General features: G+C 39.9%; 1 protein-coding gene across 2 annotated transcripts in view; it reads left to right on the top strand.

Annotated features, from left to right (window-relative positions):
• The window catches only part of nectin3b (nectin cell adhesion molecule 3b), a 59229-nt gene continuing 34736 nt past the window's right edge, over nt 1–24493 (top strand). Inside the window, exon 1 of one of the 2 annotated variants that reach the window (XM_079898241.1) lies at nt 1–171. In XM_079898241.1, coding sequence (XP_079754367.1) covers nt 78–171 — 94 coding nt within the window. In that variant the 5' untranslated portion in view covers nt 1–77. The remainder of the gene's footprint in view (nt 172–24493) is intronic. The other variant, XM_079898240.1, reaches the window with a different exon arrangement.

The raw sequence follows: 24493 nt of genomic DNA, 5'->3' as shown, positions 1-24493 counted from the left end.
CCCTATGGAGTTGTTGCTGAGGAGCTTTCAGACTGAGTTTCGGGGAGAACGAGAGAAGCGAGAGCGCGGGCGGCGATATGGCGCTGACAATGACTGCCCATTATCTCAGGAATAACCCGATTCATCCGGGACTGAATTTTAGAGTCCTGCTCATGCTGTCATTTGTGTCAGGTAGGTTTGGTCATGCCTTATTTGCTTGTGTCGTGAGAGCGCATGCCCTTGGCAAAGTTTGGGGGAATCCAGCGGTCCGTGGAAAGTATTGAGCGCGTGAACATGATGCCGTCCAGGCTCGCGGACAGTCCTTCAAAACGTCACTATGCAACGGCGTTTGTGCCACAAAAAGTTTCTAAAACTTACCTGTAGCCAATTACATTTCGGATGCCTTTAAAATATTTCATCTGGAACCCAATCCTTCCGTCGTAATTATCCAAGACCGTTATTTTCCCTCAAACTACGCTGATTCTGTGAACGCAGGAATCTCGCACGAGGACTGAGATTCAGCTGCCATGGAAACATCCGAGTAGAAACTGAGAAACAAACATTCGCTGTGTTTTATATATAAATAAACATTTCTTTCTAGCCTAAAATCTTTAAAGAATAGTCGGGTTCTAGAAATAACCCCCTGACATTTATGTTGGCAGTGGAATGCTAGTTATTGTTTGCCAGCTGGTAATCCATGCCAAATGTTGTGCCTCTTTGTTTTTTTTTTGTTGTTGTTTTTTTAGCTTGCAATTGTGGCCGTAGCAGACAAATAGAGCTCGCTGAGATTTGCTTCTTTTGTTGACTGAAAATTAAACTGTATAATGGACTGAGCCATACGTTTGCGACCCAAATCACAAGAGCGATTCCCAGGTTCTAGTAACTTGATCAGAAGTATTTTATGTAATCCAAAGTGACATTTCCATTGTGTGGCGCTTATTTGGTTTTGCACTTTGCTGGTTAATGACTGTAGGAAAGGCCTATCTGCTGGAAAATCCCATTTAAGCACGGTGCCTGGTTTAGGATGGTCTAGGATGGTCTAAGATGGTCATACCTGGCAATGTTAAGATGGATTTTCCTACAGGCACAATGCTCGTTGACAGTTAAACTTATTTTGTCTCTGTCCGGGTGCTATGAGCACACCTGTCGCGACCGCAGTTGCCTTCTTTTAGCAACGGGCTTCAGCTGTGTTGTATCATTTTGCAGCTGTAGGGGACACATGCAGGCAGAGGTCAGACCACAACTCGCGCACTGTTGGGCGGTATCCATAGTGACCGGTTTGTCTGCAAGAGACAGCGTCCTCGCGACCGATCGATCACTCACTGCTGATTCAATCGTTTTCCTGCCTTGTATTCCCACGCCACGCCGTGCCGTGTTTGTCGGGACTTGGGAAGAATTGCCGTTTTTGTCTGTGGCATGTATTTAAATGTTAGTTACCATGATATCAAAACAATTTTAATGGAATATTTCAGTATTTATTATAAATGATTTATCCGCACACATAATTGAATTCATGTTTCCTCATAATCTTGCAACATCTCTTCTTTGATGACGTGTTTACTGGCGTGAGGGCGGGACAACCTGTCGCAACTCTCATCACATCTCAGCAATAGCAAACAAACCAAATCAAATCCCGATGGACAAAATCAAGTCCCACCCTACTTTCTTTTATTTCTTCAAGAATGCGTTTATCTTGGATGTACGTCACAATAGGGAAGAAAAGATGACTGCAACTTCGTTTCATGCCTACTTTAAAGTAAATATTTGGACTGAGGTGAGGTGGGATGTTTTAAAGCTTTACTTGTCTACTTTTATGTACTAACTTAGTTTGGATTTAGCATTTTTATTGGTCTAAGAGCAAAGGGTCGTCACTTGACTTTTCCTTAGTGTTTTGTGATTTCTAAACATTTTAAATATCCTGTTTATTGTAAGGAGACAAATGTCAGGCCAGACGTCCTGCTGACGCCAAGACCCTGTGTCCAGCAGGGTCGGCCACTGCGTCTCCTGTCCTCAGGTTTGTCCAGACATGGTGTGGTTGTTAGCTGCACTGCAGTGAGTGATGGCGGCAGGGGAACGAGGAGGAAAGAATAACAGTTAAAATACCACACAGGAGCTGGGGATTAGCCCTGGCATTCCACTCTGTATATCCCCCGCTCCATCCCTCCCCCCCTCGCTCCCGTTCTTTCTCTACTTCTCTCTCGAACTCCTCTTCACTCCTTCTTATTCATGTCATCTTAATTGCTTTTCTTTCTCTGTCTCTGTCGCCGTGTTCCATTTTTATCCCTGAATCAAATTGGCTGGTTAATAACTTAAATTTTCTCTCAGGCCCTTTTCTTTGTTAAAGGGCGATTTTTCTCCACGTGTCTTGATATTTCAGCCAGGTGATATCAGTATCTAGACTTTTTGTATAGATATCATGGTACTTTCTATGAATATGATACGCTTTGGTGTCCATTACTGAACATGATGCACAAATTCTATGTTTTTGAGGACTATTCAATTTCCTAAAGTATTATCCAACATAAGATCAACAAGTTTGAAGAGTTTTAAATTCATCAAATGTCAGTAACAAAATGTTTGTGTCCCATATCAGGGGTCTTGACCTTCCCCAACATATTCAACTGTTAAAAAAACATGTAGCAGTGTTACAATTTAAAATAAAAAGTGAAAGTTACATGTGAAGACCAAGTATGGTAACCCACACTCAGAATTTGTCTTCTGCAAAACACACATTAGGAGTAGTGAGCAGTGAACACAAACACACACTGCAAACCGTGGACACACACCCGGAGCAGTGGGCAGCCATTCTTTCTGTGGCGCGTGGGGAGCAATTGGGGGTTAGGTGCCTTTGCTCAAGGGCACCTCAGTCATTTCTTGCCGGTATTGAGACTCAAACCTGCAACCTTCTGGTTACCAGTCTGACTCTAACCAATAGGCCACAACTGCCCGCAGTTTATCATTTTGATGTGTTAAATTTATATTAAATTCATTGTAGTGAAAGCAATTTTTTGATGAAAATTTACATTAACCATTGCAACCTCAGGAGGTTTCAGGAATAAGTTGTGTTAAACTGGAAGTAGCGACAGATCTTTTCTTCCATATTGTGATGTACATCCGAGTGAAAGCCAAATGTGTCAGCCAAATCCGTTTAGAGTGCTGGTGCAGTTTCCACCACAGAAAATCAGCACTGTCCTCGGTCCTAAATTCATATTGGTCCTGGACCAGGAACCACTAACATAAGAGGTTAATAGTAATTGCAGCAGTAATATATGAGTAAATTATATAATTTTGTTTTTATTTTTTCAGTTTTCTCTTGACTCAATATGATCGATAAAAACACTAAAAGGTGATGTGGAAATTGAAGCATTAGTGGTATTAAACACAATCCTTTCAACACTCTCAATCTCTGTGTATTTCTCTAGAGCTTAAAACACTGCTACCCGGCCCCCTGAGTGCTCACTCTTATCGGCCCTGTTTATATGTGGTATTAAGATGCGTTTTGGTCGATCGGCTCACAAGCAGACGAGGGAGACGGATACCCGTTTACACCTGGTGTTTTAATCCGTCTCCTTTGTCCACTTTTAACCACTTCTGTCCTGATTTCTTCGAGGGGAGGGTCTATAGGCGGGTAAATGTATGTATGTTTGTTTTTTTAGAACTTTTGATCTAATGGACAAATAAGCTCACGCAATTTACATATTAACACGACCGGAGACGAAGGAAAAACACACGGAGAGCAGCAACTTTCGTTTCTGCTCTGATAGCCACAAGATGACGCCGAACGCTGTGAGTGTGTCAGACATCAGGAATGGTTAGAGAACATTGTGCGTGGTACGTTTTTTGTCTTCAAACCAAACTTGGGTCTCCAGCCAACAAAGTTTAAATCCTGTCTGGCTAGCGCACTTCCCATAATGTTTACGCATTAAGTCAGTAGGCGGAGAGTAGGTGGTCTTTTGTTGCTGTTTGAACGCATTTGACCACATGAGCGTCTACACACTGAGTCTACAATCTGGTCAAATGTGTTTTCGACTACCCAAGTGGTCGAAAGTGGACAAGCTCAAAACGTTTTAGACCCCATTTACACCTGTCTTTAGCGTCATCTACTTTTGATCCAATCGACAAAAACGTTCACCCAAAAATGAAAATTAGCCCATGATTTACTCACCCTGAAGCCATCCTAGGTGTATATGACATTCTTCTTTCAGACGAATACAATCAGAGTTATATTTGAAAAATTCCTGGCTCTTCAAAGGTTGATAATGGCAGTGAATGGCTGGAAGACTTTGGAAGTCCATTAAAGCACATCTATTCGTGATTAATGTGCTCGAAATGGCTCTCCGTGGGTTAATAAAGGCCTTCTTAAGTGAAGCGATGCGTTTGTGTAAGAAAAATATCCATATTTAAAACTTTATCGACTAGAATAACTAGCTTCCGGCAGATGGCCGTACGCATCGACTTTCGCCAAAAGAGTGACCCCTAATTTCCACCAACTGCGGAACGGCTGCGGATCCGCTTCGGAATGGCGGCGGAGTCAATAGGTTTCCATTAAAGTCAATGTGTGTATTTTCACTGACTGCCGAACGGCTGCGTTCCGACTCCAGCGATCCGCAGCCCTCCGGAGCAGATACGCAGAGCTTCTATTTTTGCCGGATGCCGGAGAGCTCCGCAGCAATACAGCACTTATATCGCGCGATCATACGTGGATTTGCGAGATCTCGTGGGTCCTCGTGACTTCAGCTGTCAGTCATGGCCGCAGCCGTTCCGCAACAAATCCGGACCTGGTGGGTATTGAAGGACAGCGGAGCACGGAGCCGACACACAGCGGAGCCAATCCACAGCCGTTCCGCAGTTGGTGGAAATCCGGGGTAACCCTTGAACAAATGACAAATGGCAAAAGAGGCAAATGACGCCTCTTGCGTTTCAAACACACAGGACTGGGCAACCGCTTTCGTCATTACGTTGTGCTTCAAGTTCAAGGGTTACTCTTTTGGCACAAATCGATGCGTACGGCCGTCTGCCTGAAGTTAGTTTTAAGTTTTATTTTTTTTTTTGTTTTATTTTAGTTGTATTCATCTGAAAGAAGAATGTCATGTACTCCTAGGATGACTTCAGGCTGAGTAAATAATGGGCCATCAAGACAGAATTGATAAGGCTGGCAGTGCATCTGATCTGCAAGAAAGATACATCTGGAGCATGATATCATTGATCTTGTAATGCTTTTGACATGGAATATGTGAGGTAAAACAAAGTGTCCGTCCGCAAGACCATTACAGTATCAATGCATTGTACATGTTGAGAAGTCTTAGCCAGGTTCTTTATTCATTGTTTATTCATGAATAACCTACGAGAAACATGCATGTTTTGTGGTATAGTTGGAGTAGAGATTTCCACACTTTGGCACTCCGGGTCACACTGCTTTGGAGCAGGGTTGAATAATGAATGACCTCTTTATTTAGACCCTTTCATCTGTGCTTTTGAGAGCCTGTTGGTTCAGAGGCATACGGTGGAGAGTAAGCTCACCTTCTGTACCGGTTGTGATTCTAATGTTGCCCTTTACACTCACCCATAGCTTAATGACCAGATTATTTTAACATTTGGGGTCAGTAAGATTTTTATTTTATTTTATTTTATATCTTTTTTCAGCCTGGGCACATTAAATTGATCAAAAGTAACAGTAAAGACATTTATTTCAAACAATTTAGATTTCAAATACTGTATACATGCTGTTTGTACTCTATAAATCGAAAAGTCCTGAATTTTTTTTATAATTTCCACAAAAATGTTAAGCAGCACAACAGTTTTCAACATTGATAATAAGAACTGTTTCTTGAGCAGCAAATCAGCATATGAGAATGATCTCTGAAGGATCATGTGACACTGAAGACTGGAGATCAAATATTTTTGCAGACGTTTGCTGAAAATCTTACCGACATCAAACTTATGAAGAGATTTGTTTACCGGTTTAGGTAGATTCACAGCCAATTTGATTCCAGCCTGTATTTAGAAAGCATAATGAATGAATTTCTAATATTAAATTTGATAAATGTTAAAAAATTATTTATTTAAACATTCAATGAATAACTTAACATGTTAACTTTTCACAGCCCTAAATTTTTTAAAATAATTTTCTTTATTCATTCAGTTTTTCCATTGGTGTCTACTACAGTCAGTTTGTGAAGTTCGAATATTGTTTTTACTTGTGCATAGCAGGTACTCGACTGCATATTGCGTCCCTGTCCCTCTACAAAAAGTTTTCTCTTATTGTCCCCTCCAGAATAAGACTTTAGAGCATAAGCGTCATTTTTGTTTCCCGTGTAATATTGTAAACCGGCAATGAACATGGTCTTCAGTCTGGCTGACTCTTTATATAACTTGTGATGTTTTGGGCTATTGGTGAGCTGCACTATCAGAGAACAGAGCACCGCCAGCGATTTGTCCTAAACTGAGTTACGAAAATGTGCTTTTTGCAGAAGATCCAAAATCGGCAGGTTTTTCTGAAATTAAGGACCACAGGGAGATTTAATAGCCAACACAGATCGATTTAAAATTTTGTGACATTTAAAGAGAGGGTCGATGAGATGTCAGTGCTGTAGAGAACTGGGATTCATTCATCTGTCCCTCTGTTGCAAAAGAGGATTAAGCCCAAGCAATAATGAAGAGGCCAGCTTAGGATGCTATCTGTGTGTGTGTGTGTGTTGTGATGGTGCTGTTGTTAACATGAGAGAGAAACAAACAGACAGTCAGTGATCTCTGTGTGCAGTTCTCCCCAGTATTAATCTCTGAGATGACCAGCCCAGCTTTTTGCCGGAGCATAAAGGGCAGCCGAGTTCCAGTGACCTCCTCATCAAGCAGCTGTCTCTCTGTGGGTGGGGGAGACAAGCCGTGTGTCTTCTACGAGCCTGTGGTTAACACTGACATTTTCACCCCTTATGTAGTTTCTAACTTCACTCTATGGCTTGATTACTTTCTGCAGCTGTCACTGGAGGATGGCAGTCATAGATATTATTTTATATTTGCTGTGCTGCTGGTTATGACTTTGAGTGTGATATGATTCCTTAAGGATTTGCATTTTCTGCACTGATTTTGGGAGAACAATCAAAGCTTGAATACACAACTATGGATTTAAACATGATGAAAGCTGACTTTCAAAGACCATGGTCATGCAGGTTTTCACTGTACAACAACTCTAAGGAAGATCAGGCCCTTCCTAACTGAGCCTGCAACACAGCTTCTTGTCCAGGCCCTTGTCTTTTCTAGGCTGGACTTCCAACATGTGCAATCAAACCCTTTACAGATGATCAAGTATGTAGCGGCTCGACTGGTCTTCAACGAACCCAAGAGAGCTCATGTCTCTGCACTGGCTCCCGGTTGCTGCTCTCATCAAGTCCAAGACATTGGTGCTTGCCTACAGGACGGCCACGGGCTCTGCACCCTCCTACCTCCACTGTCCACTCTCTCATGAGTCTACATGCCCTCAAGGAGCCTTCGGTCTGTACATGAGCGGCGTCTCGTTGTTCCATCGCAGAGAGTCACAAAATCACTCTCAAGAACGTTTTCGTTCACTGTTCCTTGCTGGTGGAATGATCTTCCCAACCAGTTCCGGACAGCTGAATCCCTAACAATTTTCAAGAAACAACTGAAAACTCTTCCGTGAGCACTTGACTGCAGCCTGCTGAAAAATAAAATAATAACAATAAATATTTCACCATTTTCACCTATGCTCTCACTATTCATTAATCCCTCCCTATTCTAGCTTTTACTATCCTGAACAATAACTGAAACTTTGGGTGCTTCTCAATATCCCTCCTCGTCTCCTCGCTCCTCCGTCCTCCATCGATGACCTGGAAACCGATCGAGCTCAGCCATCTTGAAGGACATCTCAATTCTCTAATTGCACCGCGAGGAATCGAGGAGTGACAAGGAGGCTTCCCGAGGAGTCATGAGCGAGGATACACAGGTGTATCCTATGCGGAAGAGTTTTATCACTAAAACGTGACGCACATATAAATTCTCCTCCCCCTTCACATCAGTCACAATAATTTTAATTTATACTTTACCTTTCCAGTTTATATAAACCACACATCTCACATATTTCAACAGGATATCTTGCTTTATTATTATTTATTATGAATTTCTTAAATAAGCAAACATCAACAACATAAGGGCAGATCCTTTGAGCGTTGCTGATGACGCGGTGAAGTGACGCTCGAGTGATCAAGTATTCCAGTGTATGAAAAAAGCTTTCATTCGATTCCTCCGTCCTCATCTTCTTTCCTTGCAGCCTTCCCTCGCATCCTACAGACGGTGGAGCTGAGACGCGAGGAAAGGAAACGAGGATGCACAAATAAGAAATGAGAAGCACCCACAGTATTAATTGCACGTCTTATGTTTATAGCCTCTTTAGATTAATCGCTTGTTGTATTCCTTAATTGTAAGTCACTTTGGGTAAAAGTGTCTGCTAAATGAATAAATGTAATGTCTAGTGAGTGGTGCTAATTAATGCTTTATCATGTTTGAAAATAGCATACCACCTACACTCATACACTCACTCTTTATATAGAATAACCCATAGTGTTAGCAAATAAAAACAAATTTGCTGTGGCAACCATGTCATTTTCATTTGCTTCTTCAAGTCTTTGATCTGTATTTATCGAGTGTCGTGACTCGTGTTTCAATGTCTCCGCATCTAAAGTGCAATGCTGTGCAGGTGAGATTAAGAGCAAGTTTATGAGGTCAGAAAACTCATACGTATGGAGCTGGATATGTGATGCAATGTCAAATATTAAAATTAATTTTGGTCGATCAGCTCTAGTGGTCGACCGATATATTGCCAAGGCCGATATAATATTGATTAAAATAAATATAAAGTATATATAAAAATATCGGCTTTATAAGATCTATTTATCTGCTCTTTAAGATATCGGCATCGGCAAAAAAATCAATATCGGTCGACCACTAATCAGCTCACAAGTGGACGATACTAAATACAAGTGTAAACTGGGTCGAAAATGTTTTGAGCGTTTCGTTTCGTGTGTTTTTCTGTTGACTCAGGGTGCGTTCAAATGTAAATTGCACATGCTTATTTCATCCATCAGATCGAAAAATCTGAAAAAGCCCATACATTTACCCGCCTATAGACCCTCCCCTCGAAGAAATCAGGATAGAAGCGGTTGAAACTGGACAAAAGAGATGGGTTAAAACACCAGGTGTAAACGGGTATGTGTCTCCCTCGTCTGCTTGTGATCCGATCGACAAAACCACATCTTAAAACCAGGTGTAAACAGGGCCAAAATTTATTAGTTTACAAATCATGCACTATGTTAAAGGTTTTTGAGGTCATAACATAGTAATGTTCATTATTATTAGTTCATCATACATGATATATTAACTACTTAATGCATGTTAATGAATTGTATATTGAAGGTTGTATCAGTGATTTCAGGCCCCCCAAAAAAATGATCACATTCATCTAATCTTTCCTAACGATCCGCTAGCTGCCCGCCCCATAAGCATGCCGTCAAAAAACGGCGTCTCTGTAGCCAGCCTAGGCTCTGAGATCTGCACACAAAAACAATTGGTTTCACCAACCACTCAAAACCAAAACAAATAGTGTTCCAACCAATCACCGACAGGGGGAGGGTGTTGTGAGGTTTTGTGCTCGTGCACGCGAAGTCGGAGCTGAAGAAGAAGCTGGCTTAAAACCTCACAACACCCACCCCTGTCGGTGAGTGGTGGTGAAACCAATTGTTTTTGTGTGCAGATCTCAGAGCCTAGGCTGCCTAGAGAGACGCGTTTTTTTGACGGCATGCTTATGGGGCGGGCAGCTAGCGGATCGTTAGGAAAGATTAGATGAATGTGATAATTTTTTGGGGGGGCCTGAAATCACTGATACAACCTTTAATGAATTAATATATAAATATGTTAATTAATTCAACCATATACTACATTTTAACTAATGGTTTGCTTACAGTTATCTCTGTACGTGATACTTGCCCAGGAGGGACCATTTAAGCATAGCAAAACACATGTAAGTCATTTTGTTGTGTGATGTTATGACATGGAGAAAGGAAAGCATATAGATTTCATACAAAATGTAATCCATCCTGAGTTGTTTCTTTGCTTAAGTGTTTTGTTGCCATGGCGTCTTTCTCTCCCACAGTTCCCCACCTCTCCTCTCAAAGCTGTTTGATTCTGTATCTTTAATCTCATATTCCATCGTTTTTTGTTTTTTTCAGAATGATGTATTCTGGCCCAGTTTATGCACATTTGCTGCATTGTATGGAGGTTTCAGATATTTTTCAGATTGTCCCGGGACACATGGAAATCCCTGGGGTCTCTCAGAGGGCCCACAGCACTCCTTACAAAAGCCTGTTTGTATGTGGTGTGTTGTCATTGATTTCAACCCTCTATTTGTGTGTGCCCGCAGCCCTGGAAGGTTTTAATGAGAGGCCTGTTAAGTTTATTTATGCATGTTTGACAGTTTACTCAGTTTAGAATTCATTTAGTAATGGTGCGTGTTATCATATGGCCACTGGATTTCAGTATAACACTTCCATTGTTTGTGGGACAACCTTGATGTTATCGTTAAATAACCTAAAGGCATCATGATAGTGACCTTGGAATAAGCTTAATGCATAATCCATTAAGGGACTCACAAGTCTCACGAAAGCATATATTCGCTGACATATAATTCTGCTGCTTTTCATGGTAGTGCAGTGTTTGGTCGAGGTGCATTGAAAGCTTTTTAAGCCTGTTTTAAAATGCCTGGAATGCAGCGGATTAGACTCTGATCTCAGAACATTCTCCTCACTAACCCAAGTAGTCCCACAGTGGATTTGACCTGATGCTGAGTTCATCGTCACCCATTACATTGATAAGAATTTGGTGTTGATTATTTTAGGTGGAGCTTTTTTTTTGTTGTTGTTACTTTTGGCTCTCTGAAAACCAGAGCTTTGTCACAACCTTCTGTTCTGATTCACTTTTAAATGCAGTGCCTTTTACTGATAAGTGAACACCAGTCCTTCCTTCCTGGTTTTCAGGAAGCCTTCATAGGCACGCTGGGACCGTGAAGTGGTCACTCAGTTCCCATGCAAGCATTGTCTAATCCACCCACATTTATCAGCATTTTTGGGTGTGAACTATGTTTGGCTGACTTGTTTTTTGAAGCAGCCCTCTTCACTACTTCATGTCATAGTGTCTTGTTTGACATCATTGGATCTTCTTTGAATTATCAAAAGTAGTGGGTTTTAACTAGTGGTCAGCTGATATGTGTTTGTTTTTTTTTTTGCAAAAAACTTCTAAAACTCAAGACATCTATTTCTAAATGTAAAGCTGATAATCTTGCACTCACTCACTCACTTGTTTTCTTATTTAAAATTGAAAATTATTTTAAATTTGGCCAATCCAAAACAAATGATTCACAATTGATGCATATGAATGGGCAGAATAAAATGTACTTGTTTCACTCAGATTATTTACTGTAAATATATCGTTCTATCACTAGTTTTCTACTGGTGTGATTGAACGACGTGTCCGAGTTCAACCAGAATAACAGTCTAGCCACCTTTTTTGGAAATGATTCACTTCAAATCCTTCCACTGTGGATGAACACGTGCTTTAATCATTCATGGAAATATCTAGATTTCCGCTCGGCCTGGTTGGAGCACTCAAACTCCTCAGTATCTTAGTTGGCTGGCGTCTCTTTTTTTTTTTTTTTTTTTTTTTTTTTTTTTTTTTGAATGATTTCTTCATGGTTTTCTCATTTTGTCACTCTGGAATGCATGCACTCTGAAATGCAATTCTGGCAGCCACGCCAGATGAGGATTGCTGTAATTGTGTTTCCTTTCTTTCAAATGCACTAAAACGCAATGCGACTTTAATTATAAAGACTGCTGAGCTCCTAGCTGCTGACGTCACTGAATGAATGGCTTCGCTCTGATGTGGCACAGCATTTTCTGTCATGATTGCAGGCAAATGTGAAACTCTGCACGTGACTTCACATACTGTTGTCATCATCATCGTTGCATACCATTGTTGTCATATCATACACATAAGGGACTTTGAAGTTCTTGGAGCTTATAGTTTAACATTCTTCTTCTGATCTGAAAAGATGTGAATGCATTGCCAATGAATGTCTCTAGAAGACATTTTAACATCTGGGTCTGTAGCACCGGAAGTCTTTTGATTTAGTGAAGGGCTCGTGATTGAAAGACTGACAGTATTAACTTGAATTGAAGTACTCATCTATTTTGTTTTCATATGTTTTTCATCTGTAATCATGTGCAGAGAATCTGACTGCTGCATCCCACCCAAGTGCATCCGTCTCCTCTCACTCTTTAATTAGATAGTCCCTCAGTGCTGTTAAATTGGAGCTTATGAAAGAAAGTCTTTTGGGCTTCAATATGGACGTGTGGTGTGTTCAATTCAGACAGCATGCTCATAACTTGTTTTATTTATTTATTATTGTGAGCATGCTGTCTGAATTGATAAAAAAAGAAATTGATTTATAATTAGAGATGCACTATATATCATTAGCATAGCATATCACTAGCAAAATTGCTGATTAGTTTAATTATGCATGCTCATTTCCACCTATAGGATGGATATATATATTGTACATTTGATTATATAATGCCTAAATTCACTTGTAGCATTTAAAGGGGCTATATGTAGAATTCAAGAAACTCTATTAGCGACACCGGTGGCCTGTAAGTGAACAGGCAGCAAGTTATTGCTCGTGATCACACTTTTGCACACGTAACGTACAAGAGACTAAACGTGATTCAAGGCCCCAATATAGCCTACTCATGGCGAAGTTCTTGTTCATTCTTCGCTTAGAAGTAAAAAGAAGTTGGAAATCCCTTTGCAGCATTATACTTTTAATGAAAATACCCAACGCCATCCACGCTGCTGAGAGCGACGTTTAGATGAATATGTAAATATGTGTTGGGTGCTTTGCTTTCCTCTCAATAACAAAATAAACACAACAAAAATTACAGCGGTGAGAAAACGGCAGTTAAAATGCATCTGATCGTAGCAATGTGGATATGTTTGCACAATTCATATCTATATGGAAAAGTTGTACACTTCATTTGTCTGTATCATGTTATTAAATTGACACTATGATATTTTGATTATAAAGTATATTTGAGACTATAGACTAAATAGATCTGACTATGTGAGACTGTAGTTTGAATTAATCCCTTTTCGTTGCATGACACAAATTTACCGTATAGAATTCTGCATTATCCTGAATGTTTTTCAGGATTGTATAAGCATTAATTTCATGTATCATAGAATAGAAGCGAGGCTCTCTTGAGTGTGCGTAACCATCACAACCTTTTGATTTTTCCTGTCAAAAAAATCCCAAGTCCTTCACATAGAAATCAGTCCAGTCTGCAGGCTTTCATAGACAACCTAGCCGGGGAAGGTCTCTATTTTTTTAAAAGTTTCATTACAAGCTGTTCACACATTCCTACATATAGCCCCTTTAAATCGATTGTTTTCATTTCTAGTGTTTTTTTTGTTTTTTTGTTTTTTTAGACAACATAGTATAGATTCATTGTATAGGTAGTGTATGTATTTGTATAACATGAAATTTAAACTAATAATTCTGTACAGGCTAGAAGTTCGTTATTATTGGTGCCATCCTTGAATCGATTTGATTTTGGCACTTTCCCAGATTCGTCTGCACCTTTACTGAAGTAATAACTGATCTATTTTGTGTACTATGGTTTGTGAAAATTAAGCATCTGATTCTTTCATATGACAGCATATGAAAACACATTTGCTACAGTATTTTAATTGCATTCATTTAATAATTTTGCAATTTCCGTTGTATGCTTTTGTTGTCAACGTGCAGCATTGTTTGCCATTGGCATGTTTTGCATAAGGTATGTGGTCTAAAATGAATCCACATTTCAGTTGATAGAAATAGGCCCTACACCTCTGAGTCATTGCTTTTCTTTCAGGGAGTCTTCAACAGAGAGACTCAGTGAGATCAAACTGGCTCTTTCTCTCTTTTCATCATTCAAGTAAACTTTTTGTATTCCAACATCCTCCGCATTGGCAAAGCTGAGTTGAATTTGTCTGTACGCGCATGTACCCACCCTCTCTCTTGTTTTCCTGGGATGTGGACTCTGAAAAGGGATTTTTTTAGGATGATACGCTGGGCAAATATCCTAGATGTCAGAAAATCTCCCATAGGTTTAAACCTCTGTTTGTTTAGGAGGCCTTATTGGAGCTCTGCTGCACCTACCACAGCGAGGAGCTTGCATCTCCCACGCTCAAACACTGAATCGGCCCCCAAACCGCTCATTTCTCAGTCCCTCCCTGTCGCAGCGCAAACTTGATGGGCCGACCTGAAAGCAGACTGTTTTGAAGCAAGAGTCCATCTGTCCCTTCAGAGACTTGTGGTCAGACAGATCCTTGAGACCTGCTTTGCTTTGTGTATTTAAATCTGTCCTCACCACGCTAATGTATCACAGAGCGGGATTTGAGCTTGAGATTGGAACCAGCCCTTTATATCAGATCTGGATGAACTATGTAGAAACAAATGACCTAACTAGTCTGATCATAATATTGTACATCCATTCTGGATCGAAATCACAGCTCTCTCATTTGGCATTTCGGCATTTCCTTGTTTTGACAACTATTTGTTTTCAAAACCTTGAGCTGTCTACCTAGGCAGCATTTTAAGGCATCATAGGCACACTTCAGACTCAAAGGCTCTATTGAAATCAATTGTGATTTGCGCCTCGCCTCCCATGTGGAACTTTATTTATGTGCTGCGCGGAGTTGCTGCCTGTGTAGAGCTTTCCAAATTGGTCGCTTGTGAGGTTTCGTGTCTGTTAGGGTGCTGCCTATACATGCAGTGACGCAACTCTGTTAGGTTTTGGAACGAAATGTATCATTGCCCAGTGTGAAGCCTCTGTGAGAAGTTGCAGGGAATGAGGAAACAAGTTGGCTGGACAGCGGAAACAACTGGGACTTTCCCATAAGAAAAGCATTTCTCCCACTATTAGCAGCACACATTAAAGCCATGTTTCATTTATCTTCCTGTTGCTGCTGCTTGCTGAATGGTGTGCCCAGGGAACAGCATTAAATTGCGATAGTTAATGGTGTGATTAGCAGTGTTTTGAAGTGGAGAAGGAAGGAAATCACTGTTCAGAGACCTCTTTTGTTATCATGTAGAAAAACGGGGTCTCTCAGGGAGTGTTGGGGTTGAGCGCACATGGGGTGCTCTGTAATTTGGCCCAGGAGAAATGAAGGGCTGGTTTTTATTCAGACAGCGTCAGCTTTGATGTGTCACATCTTAATGTTGTACAGTTAAAGGAATAGTTCATGATTTACTCACGTTCATGTTGTTCCAAACCCGTATGCTTTTTCTTTTTTTTTTGTGCATATCTTCTTTACGCAGCTTTTCCATACAATACTTTACTCGTTTTCTTATATTGTGAATTCTTAATATTATTTTATTTATTTTAATGTATTTTAATTTTATTTTAAATACTACTTGTGTATTGTATGATTTTATATTTACATTATTTTATTTTGTATTTATTAATTTAATATTTATTTAATTTAATTAATTTGATATGTTTGTTTGTTTTTAATGACAGACATGGTAAAAATGAATTGCTGCTTGAAGATTGTTGTAAAAAAAAATATTGTTTGGAAAAAAGTTGTGGAAAAAATAAATATGACATGAGTTCAAATAATGAGTTTTTTGTTTTTTGGGGGGTTTTTTTCACTATATTTTTACAGTCAGAAAGATGTGTGAGTTTGGAACAGATGATAAAGTTTTTTGAATACATTTGCCAGAATATATTGAACTAGTCAAAAGCATTTGAAACCTATCTATCTTTTTCTTCTCCTATATGCTGCTGCTGCTGCTTTTTTTCCACCCTATTCCTTTCACTCTGGTCTCATTTTAACCAGGCATATGGAATGATATTAGCCTCAGAGGGATGGAAAAGACAACCAAAGTAAAATGAAAACATTGGTTTGTTCTGCTGGAGCAAAAGGAGAGTGTTAAGGATTTGACGTAGGAGATGAGAAACAGCTATTTTTCCATTGCTGTTTTGACCATTAGAAAACAGTGGCTTGTGAATTGCAGCTCTGTGAGGTTGACTGATTAGAAGCCTGAGGAATAGAGACACGGTGACTCAGCATTAGAATATGACCTAGGCTGCTGCGCTAGCCATTGTGCTGTTGCAGCTTTTCAGTCACGTGTTACAATCAAGAATTTTCACAGCAAGAGAGTTGATTTTTGTGCCGTCAAATCACAATGACGGTTTTGTGATGCTTTCATAATCTCACTTTTTGGCAATGGCATCAATAAAATCTTCACAACCATCAGACTTTCCTTTAACATCACTCATAATATGGAAAAAAAATGGCTTTGTAGCGTGTTTGCTATTCTGACTTTTTCTGACTTATCAAATTTGACAAGCTTCCTTGTAACTATAATGAAACCAATTACTTTAGATCATAGCCCCCTTTTTTGGGGAAAATAATGCCTGACAAATGTATTTTAGTGTGCATGTAAGAATTTGTGGGGGTTCCTCATGCTATATTTGACTTCCATCACACTCAGTCCCAGAATCCTCGGGTGCATCCACGTCCCCCTCACACTGGCTGTTTGTGCTCATATTGGGTAGATTCTGGCAGTCTCCTGGCCTCTCTGTGGTCTAGACTGGAGCTAGTATGCTGTGGAGCTGGGAGCCCCATGAGTCACTCTTCCCAAAACCACCATCTCTGTGTGTGAGCATAGGCTTCTCTGCTGCCCTGAAGACATCACCGCTCGGACTGTCACAACACAGGCTTTCACACACGTTTTCTGTCTCTTTACATGCATTCCCGATGGCCTCTTGCTCGGCAAGCCCCTGCACCAGGATGCTGTGAGGTGGCTCTGGTTTCTGTCATCAATTGTTGTCTGTTCTTTGAGAAACCAGCCTGCTGACAGCCGGTGAATTGCTGATTGTGTTCGTCAAGCTCTAAAAGGGAAACCATAAAAGTAGTCTAAAAGTGTGTTTACACTTGTAGTTCAGTTTTCTTGGTTCGTTTGGTCCGGACCAAAAAAAACATTTAGTCCTGGTCCACTTTGTATTCCCATGGACATTTTAACACCGAACCTAAAGGCATAGGGATATGTTCACAACCTGATTGATGGGCTTTTAAAGGTCCCGTTATATGCCCCTTTTCACAAGATGTAAAATAAGTCTCTGATGTCTCCAGAGTGTGTATGTGAAGTTTGAGCTCAAAATACCCAACAGATCATTTTTTACAGCATGTTTAAATTGACATTTTTTGGGGCTCAGAAAAACGAGCTGTTTCAGTGTGTGCCCTTTAAATGCAAATGAGCTGCTGCTGGACGACACAGGGGGCGGAGCCTCACGAGCTCGCGCACAGTCTCTCAGGACAATTTCATCTCACGGAATGATGATAATATCAGAAACTCTCAGTAACGGCGTTCATTTCGAGTCGGACAATAATGCCTACAGAGTCAGAGTGCTGTATAGAGATGAAACAGGTATGGTTTAGTAGTTTAATTACGGTTATTATAACGTATTGTCATCTGCTTGTAGGCTATGTATCCATTATTTATTAATAGCCTACAAGTCTGCTGTCTGAATGATGATCAAACATATACTGATGAGTTTAATAAAGTTTATTGTACATCACACAAAAGATGAAGCGTCAGTTTTACTTCAGAAAATCACCGTAAGAGCTGAGTAAACACAGTAGCCTAAGTTATAAGAAGTGCACAAGTAGCCAGTAGAGTTGAGGGAGCATTCCTGTGGGCGGAGGTTAGTCAAGAAACGGTTCTAGTGACATCATTAAAGAAGGAAGTAGAGGGATGTAGTCCAATCGAGCCGTTTTTTGTAGTCAACTTCTGTTAAATAAAATATCTCGCTTGGCATTGAACTTTGAGCTTTATAATTTTACAGATATTATTTATGCTCTAACGGCAACATTACACACTAACTAAAGTTTGAAACATGGGATCACGCAGAACGGGACCTTTAATACGTAGGCTATATTTCGTGAGGGAACTTGCCGAACATCCAAAACAATACTGTGTGCTTGTATGTGCGTAGCCTTCTTATGATGGTATTTTGACCTGCTGAGAACTCGTGAAGAGCTTATAAAATGTGTAAAATAGTCAAAAAAGTGGCAAGGAATCCTCCGTCACACACACAAACGAAGATCTGCTGCGAGGGGACGCGGCTCTGATGCCTGTACTGAACTTTGATGGGCAACATTGTGACTGACTAGACAAATCAGGTATGCTTGAGCATTCTGTCCTTTTTAGGGTCGCATCTTCCTGTTTTAGTTTGTTTACATGTATTTAGTCCATTGTCCGCCGTTCATATTTCATTCGAACCGCACCAGAGTTTGTTTGGAAGCGGACTGAGACCCATCTTTGTAGTGGTCTTGGTCCGCTTGTTTAGTGCGCACCAGGGTTCGGATGGCAGCGTTCAGACTTATTCAAATGAACCGCACTGACAGAACAATCGCACCAAGGTTCGTTTTAATCGAACCAAACATGCCAAGTGTGAACGCACTCTAAATGAATTGTGTGCAATATTACAAGTAACTTCTAAAGCCATACAATAGCTTTGTGTGAGAAAGACACTGACAAGTTATTTACTGAAAAGCTTTCCTTATACCACTTATTTTAATTAAGTTGTTTAATTCATTATTTATTTAATAAATTTTCTTATTTTAAAATATTAAAACTATTCTGCATATTATTGTGTGCTATTTTATTGCAATTTTGAAGTATTGTCGTTTAAGGTTTACCATGACATTTCTTTGGCATTAGGAGTTGCTCATGCAAACCAGCCAAACTGGGACTCCTTGGCTCAGTAGCAAATGTCTGAGTTAGAAGTTGATTCGTAGGACTACTGGAATAGAGCTTCACCTTCAAAAAAAGTGTTTTTAGAAAACTTTCAGTGAACAAAATTCTAATTGATATGCCCTTATATTGTACTGTTATGTAGAGCTTGGTCCAGCTATTTGTCTTTTTCAGGGAAGCGGAGACTTGAGGTCCCTGGTGCGTTCCTGCTGAGTGCTCAGGCCGCTGGAGATGCAGTGACCACATTTATGTGAAACCTGAAACCACTTCTGCTGTTGTTGCTGCTACATACAAAAATGGTGTAACCCTTAACGTCAGTGCCTGTCATTGTCTTTTAATGTACAGATTCACACACACAACACAACTGTCATAAGACCTTTAGCCCCATCCTGCACGCCTGCCGTTTTCTTGACACGACCTTGAGCTCTTCATTCACCCAGGTCTATTTTCATTCAGCATCTCCGGCCCTCTTTCATGCACCTGTGTCTGGCGTGTACAGATTCAATCCTGTTAAGCTCATTGTCTCTGTCCAGAACACCTGTCCCCTTGTACATGCTCCACCTCTACAGTCACTGTATGGTCATTTATCATCGTTGTCATATTTTGAAAGTAGTTTCTCCAAAAATGTCAGAAGTTGGTAAAGTATTTTGTCACATTCATGTAATGAAAAGGCAGTAAAAGGTTAAAATGCAATTTACGCAGGTCAGTTCCAGCTTATCTGTGCAAAAGAAAAATATACTAACGTAATAGATGAAAAATTAGCATAACAATACATTTCATAATAATAATATAGTAACAACTGTTGTTGGTATGTCTGTGAGAAATAAGCATTAAAGTTTGTGTATTCATTTATCTGAATTATTTAATTTTTTGCTTCTCACCTGAAGAAGGTGAATAACATTTTAGTTATTTCGTCAGCCAATCCCCAGGTCAAATCAGGAGAATCTCTATGATCGTGGATTATTACATGGCGTATATTTCACAATAGAATGTGAATCTGAGCTGATATTGTTAGTGAGAGTTGATCTTGGTTGGAATTGTTTATGGAGATTAGGTTTTTGGTTGTTTTAACCTGACCTGAGGAGGGAATGTTTATAAAGGGAATGTGAGGATGTTTAATGACAAACTAATTTCTTTCTTCATATTTCGCTCTCCTTCTACCTTCTCTTCCACTTCATGCATGGATATTCATTTCGGTCAAGGAGATGTGGCAAAGTTAAGCCCATCTGCTGAGTCATAGCAGAGGTGATAGCTCCATTGCGACCTGCCATGTGCGATGAATACAAACTGTCTTTGAGAGGGAAAATTGAACCCCGTCGCCTCACAGGACACAGACGTGCAGCTTCTCCCGCAGACACCCTCACATGCACCAACACACCTTGCAGGTAGATTGTGCGTGTGGGAGAATAGCTGACTGTGGCAGAATAGAGAGCGAACCCTTCTGGGAGCTCGGTGTCCTTGCTGTCAGGACAGTTAACTTCCTGTGCCGCTCTGACCTCTCAGGCTGTACGGATTTGTGTGTGTGTGTGTGTGTGTGTGTGTGTGTGTGGTGCAGTGACTGTGCTGTGTGGAGCATTCATGAGTTTGTATAATTCACATTTATTACACCATTCAGAATTTGTCTCTACTGAATTTCATTCTCAGACTCTGAAGCAATTTTGTTAATAAAACACATTAGTCATTAGTGCATTAGGGAACGTTTTGTTTGGCACATGGCACATGTTGGTAAAATTGTCTTCTTTGTGGAGTATGTGGCTAGGCATGCCGAAACTAGTCTTAAACACAATATCAGAAATTCTTATTTTCAGCTTAAACCTGTGAAAAAACAAATAAGAGAGGTACAGAGTCATTTCTTTTGGGAATTTTAAATGGAACAAAAATCGTATATATTAATTATTAAAAGATAATGTTAAAATAAGATAAATATTAGTATTTAATGATTTAATTTAAATGAAATTAAAGTATGAATTAATACGAGGATTTTTTTTATTTAGTAACAACAATTAATACATTTATTTATTTTCTTACCTGAAGATGAATAGCACATTATACTTTAGATGAAAGAAGATATAACCCAAATCTTATTCACACGATTTTTTAAAGTGAGTTTTCCCTGTGTAATATATATTCATCTATATACTGTAGAAAGTATATATATAATACTCCTAAGCAACTTAGAAGAGGGAATCTTACCAAAACCATCAAGAAATGTTTGGTTCATCTCTCACAATGAAAAATAAAATATAAAATTACTTAATTTTTCTTTTGGTTTGGGGGTAAAATATTAGTCAGACAATTCTTTCTCATGTCAGCCTGTTTATTGCTTCTTTCATCATAGATGGGCCAAAGTGTTAAACCCAAAAGTGTGTACTTTTGCTCCACTAGTGGCACCAAACAGAATTGTAAGTGTAATAACTACATAATTTACTTTTGGAAATAAAAGAATGTTTAAGTTTAGATTTTAGGTATAAATATTAATACAAAGCTCAAATGAAGACTGTATGTAAAGCGGATCAGGCTGAATTCAAAGTAAAAACTTAATAGCTTAGCAGAATGTTTGATGCTATCTATATTGCTTTGATCTTAAAGGTACAGTAAGCGATTTCTGGCTACACACTTGTAGCCAATCAGCAGTAGGGGGGCGAATACACTCATAATTGGGGTGGAAAGAGAGTGAGCAAAAGGGAGATTTGAAGAGTGACTTTAGAAAGAAAAATGGCTGAGAGACATTACAAAAGAGAAAAAGTCACTGGAAAAAGAAGGGTTATTATCAGGCAAGAGCTTTAGGTGCCGTGTTAATATTAGAAAATCTTTCCAGCGCTGGAGAGACTTAAGCAGGAAGGGCTGAAAATTACGCAGTGGTTTCATTGTTTCTGCTCCATATGTGAGTAACATTGATGTGCTGCTGGCAACTAACAACAAACTCTTGCTGGTTTATATACTAGTGTACTGAATGGTTTTTTTTTTTCTTCCTTGTCTTTTGTTTGTCATCTTCGCTTTATTTTTCGCAAAGCTTTATTTTGGTTCACTTCACTTCGGCTATGATAGAGACATCCACTGTTACATTGCATGTTTGTGCATTTTGTGGGCAGAGCAATGATGGGATGGGTTTGTTTGCTTGTTTGGGTTGATTTCAAATATCAACAGTGTTCAACAGTGATTCTCAGAAATCGCTTACTGCACCTTTTAAGGTGGTGTGCATTTTTTTTTTTTTTTTTTTTTTTCTTCAATGCTTATGTACCCATCAGTCATATAAGTGACACTGTATTGGATCCAAGCAGGAACCTTGTGGCTTGTTTGTTATGAATCCAGTGATTTAAGGATGGAGACTGGAGAGGTCTGCATTTTGGCATTCCCGGTGACTCAGTGGCCTAAAATGCCTTTGTTTAAATGCTGACGGCATAAAGTTAGTCAACATTTAGGCCTACAGCCTGAAATCCTTCAGATCATTTCCTCTCTTGCTCATCCATTCCTGTGAGGTCATCTTTTGGCTTTGCTAAACTTCTGGCGCTGATGAAGATGTAACCACTTCCAAACTTCCTTTATGATTCTGATTTGCCACATTTTGTCACTTCTCTTATTCCTCCTCTTCTAGTCACAGCGAGGATGTACCGTCGAGACAAAAGAGGGAGGGTCGTTGCTGGCAAGACAAACTCTCCGGCGGAATGTTTGGAGTCTGTTGCCAAGCAATACGGCGGGGTTTGATTTACGATTACATCTTCCGACCGGCAGCTTGTTGCAATTAGCGTTGTCGTTTGAGAAGCCGAGTGAGTGAGCGGGTGGGTGTGTGCGTACAGTTTTTCTGTTTATTTGTCTGAAAATGCTCCAGTTTTCTCTTCACAAGATCTTCACTGATCTTTCACACCGCCTGTTGCGTTTAACATTTATCTGTTCCCTCTGTTTTTAAACTTTTCTTTTCCTTTCTATCGATTACAGATTCCATGTCTTCCTCTGAGCTGGTCACTGTATAACATGGATGGTCTTCTGCAGATTAAATCCAGATATTTAGTTTTGTTTGAAGTGTTGCTCTGACTGGACCAAAGCGACGCGGTTGCATGAGGGGCTGGTTTTAATTCTCAGATTCAGGTCAGCAATCGGCCAGCCTTCATAAATGAATATGTTTGTGTGGAGAAGCTCATACTCTAAGATGGCTGCTTTAAGGCTCTTCTTTTGCTAAAACTTGGGGTTCCTTTGTGTACATCTTATTCATTGGAAACTCCTGATAGGATTGGATTGATTGTATCAATTCTAAATTGATACATCAGTAAATGGATTACCTTCAGGCAATATTGGAAAGAAACTGGTTGTCTGTAAATAAATTAATATTAAATACAAAACCAGTAGATTAATCGTTAATTGTTTTGGACCCAATTAAAGGGTTAGTTCACCCAAAAATGAAAATTCTGTCATTAATTACTCACCCTCATGCCGTTCCAAACCCATAAGACCTTCGTTCATCTTCAGAACATTATTTAAGATAAATAACACAACGCATGCGCGTGTTGATGACGTAGGAGCTGGCGTTCTGACATATGACTTACAAGCAGAGGAAGACTCACGCGAGGTCACGCATGCATGCGTTGTGGTGCTCTCGTAAACACGCGTAATGCAGAAGGGAAGAAATGACTGAATAAAGTCGATATTTTGTTTTTTTGGCACACAAAAAGTATTCCCGTCGCTTCATAAAATCAAAGTTGAACTACTGTAGTCACATGGACTATTTTAACGCTGTTTTTCCTACCTTTTTGGGCCTTCAAAGTGTTAATTAAATAGCTGTCAATGGAGCCCCTCCTGAGCCATCAGATTTCATCAAAAATATCTTAATTTATGTTCTGAAGATGAACGAAGGTCTTACAGGTTTGGAATGACATGAGGGTGAGTAATTAATGACAGAATTTTCATTTTTGGGTGAACTAACCCTTTAAGTCAATGTATGGACCAAAAAAAAAATGTATGTATATTTTTTTGTGTTTCACTGAAGAAAGTAATCCAACAACATGAGAGTGAGTAAATGATGACAGACTATTAATTTTTGGGGTAACTATTCTTTTAAGTAATTTAATGAATTGAATCATGCTGTCTGACCTTCCAAACTTTGCAGGATAGCAGCACATTGTACCGAAATTTGCAAAAGGATATTGTACTGTAGTAAATTGTTGGTACTGTGGTACCGCTGTACACTCCAGCAGATGATTGATGTGCTGTTGATGTGGGAATCCTGAGAAGATCCTCCCTGATGATTTTAATTCCATCATCTCCCAGCAGAACACATTGATTTGCCTCAGTCGCCACATGTTAGAGAACGCGTGCGACTGCGCAGCGTGTTCGCGTGTCTGTGTGCTACGTGGTTTCAGAGGCTGCGGGCACAGCTGTCTGGGTGTAATAAGACACACAGGTTGTCCTCGTGTGGCCTTTGTTGTTTCTTTGGCATCTTTTAGCTCTCGTCTCTCCCTTGGTCTCGTCTCGCAGTCTTATCCGCACACTCCCCTTTTGCTCTCATTTCACACACGCACACCCTCTTTCAAACATAATTAAGCTTTTGTTCAGCAAATGGAAAAAGGAAAAAATGATGACGGGCTGAGCGATGGAAGGTAGGCAAATGCAAAGGAAGAGAAGGAGGTAGGGAGGAGAACACTCAGAGTTTTTGTGGTG

This window comes from Squalius cephalus (assembly GCF_949319135.1).
Source record: "Squalius cephalus genome assembly, chromosome: 17".
Taxonomy (NCBI): Eukaryota; Metazoa; Chordata; class Actinopteri; order Cypriniformes; family Leuciscidae; genus Squalius; species Squalius cephalus.
This window is presented reverse-complemented; position numbering and strand designations above follow the sequence as displayed.